The 9,121-nt window shown below is 37.5% G+C and overlaps 1 protein-coding gene across 2 annotated transcripts in view; it reads right to left on the bottom strand.

Annotated features, from left to right (window-relative positions):
- Window positions 1-550: 550 nt before the first annotated feature.
- Window positions 551-9,121, bottom strand: part of tko (technical knockout) — a 38,678-nt gene continuing 30,107 nt past the window's right edge. For both annotated transcript variants that reach the window (XM_045740250.2, XM_045740249.2), the window contains exons 3-5: window positions 8,561-8,736; window positions 7,903-8,081; window positions 551-1,974 (exon numbers count right to left, since the gene is read on the bottom strand). In XM_045740250.2, the coding sequence (XP_045596206.1) occupies window positions 1,788-1,974; window positions 7,903-8,081; window positions 8,561-8,736 (542 nt within the window). In that variant the 3' untranslated portion in view covers window positions 551-1,787. The remainder of the gene's footprint in view (window positions 1,975-7,902; window positions 8,082-8,560; window positions 8,737-9,121) is intronic.

The raw sequence follows: 9,121 nt of genomic DNA, 5'->3' as shown, positions 1-9,121 counted from the left end.
TTACTGGATTTAGGAGCTTGTTGGCAAGGTTAGAAAACCTGTTTAAACATTGAATGATTTGGAAACAATTCTCACTAATTTTTCCCATCAGGATCATAGCCTTCCCGGTTTGGTGTCTGCTATTGATAATTACTTCCCATCACGATACTATGATGACCTTTAGAAGCAAAAGGGTTAACAGGTTGAGGTAATCAGGTATGATCAAGGACCTTGTGCTTGTCCAGTAACCCCCCTGTGCTGTCCCTACCAATGTCTTTGGGTTAAGATGTGTGGCACACATGAAAGTGGGACACACATTAGATTTTTTTTTTTTTTATCAATTATAATTATGATCTGTATAGTATTGTATACTGTATATTTTGTTTTAGAATACTCTACTGTGTTCCTGAAAACTGCAGTATGAGCTATTCCATCATAGACCAACAATTCCATTCTTATATATTTTCTATATAACAAAGGTTTTATCTGTAAATAAGTATCATTCTAATTCAAATGCAGCCAATAAAATACAGAAATAGCTTTATAACGGTTGAAGGGTAGAAAATTATCATTTACGTATTCTAGTTACTTTATTTTTTACTGTAAATTGAAAGTTAATGCCTTGTTTACTACACTCTTACAAACATCTTTGCTACACTAATTTGAACATTTTGGCTGAGAAAAGAAGCAAGGTACTTTCTAATCTCTTGTATAAGCAGAATCATAGTTCAAAAATATACATAATAAAAAAAAACTAAAAATTGAATAACACTTCATAAAATGCAAATGTGAAAGGACAGCAATAAGTTTTATTGGGAATACCATCTGTTAAATAACAAATAATTTCATGTAGCAATTAGAAATCCATCACTTTGTAGAGGGTTAAGAAGTAAATACAAACACTCATCAGTCTTTACATTTATTACACTAAGCTGCAGTTTTATATAAGGACTGAACAGGAAAGCTAGCTCTTACTAACTTTAATAAACAGTTAACTCTTCAGTTACTTCTACTGAGTTGTAATAAATTATCTATGACAATGTACAAAAAGTGTTGTAACATACATTCTTACTAAATCTCCTACAACTACAAGCTCATAAATTAACTCGATCCAAAGGTCAAGAATGAATCAGGTTATACAATGCTGGTCTTTGTATAACCAGGTAATACAATGCTTGTCTAAAGTCTCAAAAATAGCTAAGTGAACTAAGAGATAGATTGATTTTTCTAATATTATACTGTACTAATATCTGAGAAAGGTGATGAAAGGTTTTGACAGTGAACTATGAATGACAGGACCCAAGCACATGCAGTAAATATCTAGTTTTACTATTAGGAAATGCTTATGTTTTTTTTTTAACAACAAATGAGCTTCTATCATCAGCATATTTAGTCACCAAAGAGTATGTTTCTATGGACATTTTAACATCAATGATTTTTACACTTTCTTGTAGCGATCACAGAACCTGCTGATTAGTACATCAAACTTTGTTAAAAACATGTTAGTGAGAAATTAGTCATAAAATGCCTTGTTAGTTGTCTTGGTACCATAATGATGTCTTAATTTTATTATGTTTTTATGGGTATAATTAATGAGGATGTATATATACTTTTGACTTGTCTCTGAAGAGGAGATACAGGTAAGGACATGTAAGGCTCTGCCCATTTTTAATGACCATCTTGAGATGACATTTGACACAGGGACCCTTTGCTATCTCTTCTTGAAAATGTGTTGGAAGCACATCTTGCCCCCATACTCACACACTGTCTCTTCTTTGTGTTGGAGATAGTTACCACTGATGGCAAACTTACTGTTTTTTCTTGACAACATGCATGAGGTCATACTTGCCCCGGATGCATTTGAGCTTGACACCAGGAACATCTCGCAACCTTCCAGGTCTAACCAAGACAATGTTGTGCTCCTGCAGGTTATGACCTTGTCCTGGCACATATGCAACCATCTCTCTGCCAGTTGTAAGTCGTACCAACACGCACCTATTTAACAGCAAATGAGCTACACATTAATATACTATTCCATCTTATTTTTTGCATTACCGTACTGTACAGTAAAATTTCTAAGTGCGTGATATGCATCTTCAAATGCACATCACACGAACTCATTCACAATAGTGTACTGTACTTCCTCAGTCCCTCCTCTGTCTTCCACTTTGACCTAAAACCTATTTATATTGGCCTATACAATATTACCTTAATAGTTCTAGCCATTTATTGCACATGACAACACTGAAGCACCCAATCCTTTATCTTACATATCAAAATTTGTGCATTCAATTTCTTTCAGTAATGTTATCATTTCATATTTTATCCTAACACCCATACTTTTAGATTACCTATCCATCTCTACTGCTCTGAGAATTTACTTGAAAATTTGTTGGACCTTTTGTTTTCAAGATAGTTTTTAATAAATTTTAAATGGTAGCCCTAAACAAAAATTAACTGGAAACCACTCCGAGACCTATTGTACTGTATTGTCAAAATTAAATTCGGCTCTCTATAATACAATGTTTTAAGAAAATCCTCTGGTACTGTACTTTGGCAGAACTGGGAATCCATGAGCATATCATTAACAAAAATCACTAGAAAAAATGCTATAGATAAAATATACCTACCAGTTGATGATTTTGTGGATAAATGTTCCAGTGTCCCGGTCTCTGATCAGGTCTCCTCAGTGCTGGTCTGATCAACCAGGCTGTTCGATGTGACTGCAAGCAGTCTGGGATATGAGTCACAGCCATGTTGATCAGGTATTCTTTGAAGGTGCGTGTAGAGTTCTCTTTTGAACACTGTGAGAGGTCAGCCAGTTATGCCCCATATATGTAGAGAAAGTGTTGAAAAGTCCTGGGCCTTTCATGTTCATTGAAGTCTCAGCGTGTCTATTGCACCTGCTTTTCAGTGGGGCTATTTTGCACATCCTGCCATGGCTTCTATTCTCATATGGAGTTATTTCTGTGTGCAGATTTGGAACCAGTTCTTCTAATATTTTTCAAGTGTAAGTTATTATACAGTACTGTACATCTCTCTCCCCAACCTGTCCTCTTAAAAAGAACGTCGCTTTTGGCCGTTTGCCCGTATGGCCGAATTTGGACGTAATTTGAAATTGAAAAAAATATGAAAATAAATTTGGGATTTTTTTTTTCAACAACAGTAAGTTAAGGGTCCTCTGATAGGTTAGGTGGGCAGGAAATTCTCATAAAGTTTCAAAACGTTATGAAAAACGTTAATTTAAAGTGTCCTCTTATAACCTCTGCGCGTACGCCGGACGGCTCAAATAGAAAACGGAACAGAACGTCACTTTTGTGAGTGGATTTCATTTCAAATTACGTCCAAATTTAGCCATATCGCGCATACGAGCCAAAAGTGACGTTCTTTTTAAGAGGACGGGTTGCTCTCCCGCCTGCACTCAAGGGAATACAGATTTAAAATTTGTAAGTGGTATTAATAATTTAGGTGTTTTATTTAGTGGATTCTAGCAGTAAAAATATCTTTGCATGCTCTCCAGGTAAGCAATTTCTCCAGCTTTGAATGTGGCTGTTTGTGTGCAACAATATTCCACTCTAGAAAGCACTAATGTCTTAAAAAGTATCATTGGCATGACATCTCTTGTTTGGAATGTTCTTGTTATCCAACCTGTCATTTTTCTTGCACTTGTGACAGCAACTGTTCACTGTGTTCCTTAAGAGTAAGGTCTTCCAACATGATCACTCCTAAATCTCTTACATTGCTTTTTCTTTCAAAAATGGATAAGCACCTGGACACCATCTGGTCACCACTTGGTCCGGGAGACATCTCCCGTCACGCAGGGTGCAGTCGCGCCTCCACAGATCTCCAGTATCAGCTCTTGATACTGGTAATGGCTCGAAAGGGCTACCACTTACAGGTTATTCATGCCCGTGCCACCTCTTGGGTAGCTTAATCTTCATCAATCAATTCAATCTGTTTAAATCACGGAAAACATCTTCCGTCACGCAGGGTGCAGTCGCACCTCCACAGATCTCCAGTATCATCTATTGATACTGGTGATAGCTCAAAAGGGCCACCACTTACGAGCTATTCATGCTCGTGCCACCTTTTGGGTGGCTTCATCCTCATCTTAACACATTCACGAAGGAGACATCTCCCGTCATGCAGGGTGCATTTGCACCTCCACAGATCTCCAGTATCAGCTCTTGATACCGGTAATGGCTCAAAAGGGCCACCACTTATGGGCTATTCATGCCCGTGCCTCCTTTTGGGTGGCTTAATCTTCATCAATCAATCTATAAGCACCTCCAAAGGATACCTGATCAACTAGGCTGTGACTCATACGTCAGGCTGCGAGCAGCTGCGTCCAACAGCCTGGTTGATCAGTCCAGCAACCAGGAGGACTGATCAACGACCGGGCCACAGGGACGCTAAGCCCCGGAAGCACCTCAAGGTAACCTCAAGGTAAGGTTCAATAGTGTGGTTTGACTATTTTATGGTGGTTACTGCTTTGATGTTTTTATTTTTCCATAGTGCAGTAATTGGAACTTATCCTCATTAAACATTATGTTATTTTCTGTGCAAAATATTGGCATTGAAAGATTGGCCCATTAACATCAGATTGGAGGTTTGGATTTGGAGGTGTCCTCTATACTGTCTACTCTCATGAAATTTCTAGTGTCATCTACAAATGATGATATAGTAAGTACTATGATTTTTATCCTTGTCTATGTTTGATATCTGGATGAGGAAAAGTACCAGAGCAAGTACGGTACCTTGGGAAATTGAGCTTTTAATGGTGGATGATTCACATTTTACTTTGTTGACTATTACACTCTGGGTTCTGTCTGTTAAGGAGTCAAAGACCCATCTTCCTACTTTGCCAGTAATTCCTTTTGTGTGCATTTTGTATGCAATAACATCATGGTCACATTTGTTAAAAGCTTTTGCAAAATCTGTGTATTCTTGGATTGTTAGTCTTCCATGACATCTAAGGTCATGTCATATAGTAGTTTAGCAATTGTGAGAGGCAGGAGTGCCCTGTTCTGAACCCATGTTGCCCCAGGGTTAAGTAGCCTTTGTGATTCCATGTGTTTTGTGATCTTACTTCTTAGATTTTTACTTTCAAAGTTTTTTTTACAATGCGCAATGTTACAGCTATTGGTCTATAACTTTTTTACATCAGTTTTACTACCTCCTTTGTGAAATGATGCAATCTCCACAGTTTTAAATATGTCAGGAATAACACCAGTATCTTTAGCTACTTCAAAGTTGAGTGAGGTTAGGAACCACTCAACGAACCACATCTGATATGGTTCAATGGTGTCACATTCATAAAGAATTAGCTTGGATCATTGATCTGCAATGTGTTCAGGGGTTCACTGAAAACAGAATTATACTGTAACCTCAGTATTTTACTCATTTCTTTGTCATCATCTGTGAAGGTTCCATTGCCCTTGCGCAAAGGGCCCAATGTAAGATGTAGTTTTTGTTCCAGATATTGCATTGGAGAAAATGTACAGTATTTTGGATTCCTCTCAATTTTGCTTATGGCCTTTTGCTCTCTTTACCTCTCGTGGATTTTATATGATTCTTGCAACTTTTCTCAATCATTTCTATTTCTCTACATAGCCTTCTTGTTCTTGGGATAGAGTTGAGTTTTTAAAATGTTCTGCCATTTGTTTTTGTCGCCTTTAGAGGGAAAGCCATTCTCGTTCCAGTTTGCAACTTTTTCTCTTTATCCAATTGTGAAAGGCATGGTGCCCAACCACTTGGGCTTGACAGTAGAGTTCCAGTCTCGCTTCATGCAGGTCGGCATTCAATCCCCGACTGTCCAAGTGGTTGGGCACCCTTTCTTTTTCTCGTCCAGTCGCAAATCCTTATCCTGATCCCTTCCAAGTACTATATAGTCTTAAGGCTTGGCACATTTGCCTGATAATTCCCTTCCCTTCTTCTTAGTGATATATGACTTGCACATATTTATGGTGCTACTGTGCCTATTTTCTCAAGGCACTGTTTAAGTTTGCATTATCTAGCTCTCTTTCCCAACATATTTCTGTGAGAGTTTGGTTTATTTGTTCACAGTTAATCTGCTTGTTATTGAAATTTAATTTCCTGAACTCTCCTCCTCTTGGATTTGAGACTGGCTGCAAAGGTCTACTGCCTATGCATGTCTGAACCTCAATTAGAGTGTGACCCAAGTAGCATGTATTTGTAATCATTATGTCCTTAATAAGTTCATCTTTGTTTATAAAAATATGATCTAAGGTGTTTTCTTTCCTAGCGGGTTTTACTATTTGTTGGTTTAATGCAAATCTGTAGTACATCTGCAAGAAGTCATCTGTGAGTAACTTCGCTTAAACTCCTTCCTGGGATTTTTCTGGTTTAACTATACAGTATTTGCCATATTTTTCCATTTTAGGTGTATTGTAGTAAATTGAAATTACCAAGCAAGATGATTCTTGGGGCAGGGTTTGAGAAGTTTTCTAAGCAGTATTCTATTTTTGTAAGTTGGTCTTTCAACTGCTGAGGATTTGCATCTGGTGATTTATACAATATACCAGAACAATCACCACAATTAGAATTTCTATTTTGAGTATCAACACTGCCACCATATCATTTGTGGTGTTTAGTAGCTCTATGCAGACGAGTGTCTTTGATGTACAGGCTGACTCCACCCTGTAACCTATGTATTCTATCACATTTGAAAAAAATTAATTCTGGTATCTATATCTCATTGTCATAATAGTCCTTTGTGCAAGTTTCAGTCAAAGCTGTGAACATTGCATTTGCCTCATTCAGGAGACAAGTTAGAAAGCAGACTTTGTTTTGCGTATTTTGATGCCTTGTATGCTGGCAAATATGAAAGATGCTATATTTGTGGAAGTGCTGGGTATTTTACTTGGTGTTAAGACTCTATCTGTGGTTCTGGTATGGGTGCCACATAGTCTGGGTCCTGTCTAGCATTTGACCGAGTTGATAGTAGAGTTTGGACATTTTTTGTCATTCTTTTCCTCTTTCTCTTACTAAAAAATACCCCTGGTATGTATGGGTGTTGCTGTATTCATAATTGCATTCTTTTGATTTTATTTGCCTGGTTCCTTTAATATGAAGTGCCGGGCAATCTCTGTTACAACATTCCTTCTTGTTTAGTGAATTTTTAACAAGTTTTGGGTGGAAAATTTTGCAATAGGATATTTCTGCAGGTTATAGTGTTTATAATTTCATGTTCCATTACCTCTTCCTGACAGCCCATACAATATTTGCATACACCCCATGCATAATATTGGCTGATTCCCAGTTCATATTTTGTTGGATTGTGTTGGTTTATCTCCAGTACACTTTGTGTTGGTTCTTTCCCAAAAGATGTAGCTCAAGGTTCTTTCAGATTCCTGTTGCTGCTCAGTCACTTCCTTAACTGCTTCTAATATTATTTTCTCTCTGGCTACTGGTGCAAGGGTTAGCTGCATATCCTTATTGCACTTTCCTATATCCTGTGTAATCACCTCCATATTTTCTGACAAAAGCTCTTTTCCCTGTTTATCTGTTTACAATATTTTCCTTGCCTAACTTATTGTATTCACAAACACCTAGATTTTATTTAACTTTAAGAGCTATCTTTAAAACTTTACTTTCCTTCAGTTTTCCAGTGATTCTTATTTTTGTATAATTCCCATATTTGACCTTCCAAGGCTGTAACTATGTTCCTCAAGTTTTTACTACTGCTGCTCAAATTCTTAACTCTATCCACATGATTCTTTACAATGATCTGGGATTTTGCCAATTTGCTGTGAAAACCACTTTCTCAACCCTCCCACAACAACAACCTAAAGTATTAATATTTTAGGAATTAACACTTATCACAGAAATGATAACTTAATGGGATAAAAAAAAAAGTTATATTCGATGCCAAACAGACTTAATAAGTTAACTGTCACTTACTTGCGGTTAGCAGAGTTGGGCTTCTTGGGTTTCTTGATTAGTGTTTTCAGAACAACACCTCTAGCAAAAGGCCTGTTGACCAAAGGGTTCTTGTTCTTGCGTATTTTCTGAATTGGTCCAGTACGGTGCATCTGCTGCAGCGATGCTGTGCGGGCTCCAGATGTAGTCAGTTTTCTTACCTAATGGAATGCATAGAATTTTATTACAAACTTCATAAATAACAAATTAGTAGCTTTTATGATTACTCTCAGCACACCAGGATTCCTACTGCTACAGTACAAGGAATACAGAAGAAAAAACTTCTCTAACAGAATGAATGATAATTTATGAATAGAAGAGAAGCCTTGTTTATTCCAATTAAAATAAATTTTAAGCCATGTGAGCAGGTACATGTAAATTCACAGGGTCATCCTTAGCAGCATAAAATTGTATCCTAAATTTCTTAGGCAGACAGTAATAGTATGACAGTTTATAGTATGAACACTATATCAAGACTTGTTGGTTTTGTTACTCTCAACTTCAAAACTGATACGTATCACATTTGGTTATGGCTTACAAGTGAAAAATAATATAAGTATTTGATGACATTTCCCCTTGCAATACATTCTTAATTATATCAAAGATGGTATGACACCTACACTGTCACTGTCTAGCTTACCTGGGGAGAAAATATGAGTGGATTGGATACAGCTGAAGATGTCACACAGCTACTGGACATAGTTGTAGAAGCTGCCATGCTGGATGAGATGCTGCAAGTTGTGGTTGTGCTAGCAAATGGCAGGGAGGATATATAATCCAAATGCTGCTGCAAGCTGCTTGCAGACGATACACCACCTTGAACACAAAGATACAAGACACCACACTATGATAACTAAACAAATTTATAATATATAATGAGGTCTTACATTCTTGTATGCCACTAGCACGCCAAGTGTTTCGGGCAAGTCCTAAATCCTAATTTTCCTCGGAATACGACCTGCCAAATCGTTTAACCAGGTATCCATTCATTGCTGGGTGAACAGACGCTACAGTTAAGGATTGGCGCCCAGTAAATCCTCCCTGGCCAGGATACAAACCCAGGCCAAAGCGCTCGCGAAATGCCAAGCGAGTGTTTTACCACTTCGCCACAGGGACTGCTATTAAACGAATTATGGGGAATCTTCTTCAGAAATCATTTTCCAGGTTGTTTCCAATTTTCTTACAGCAAACAATATGATGC

The sequence above is a fragment of the Procambarus clarkii genome, chromosome 26 (genome assembly GCF_040958095.1).
Source record: "Procambarus clarkii isolate CNS0578487 chromosome 26, FALCON_Pclarkii_2.0, whole genome shotgun sequence".
Classification (NCBI taxonomy): Eukaryota; Metazoa; Arthropoda; class Malacostraca; order Decapoda; family Cambaridae; genus Procambarus; species Procambarus clarkii.
Note: the sequence above shows the minus strand (reverse complement) of the source record. Positions and strands in the feature narration are given on the sequence as shown.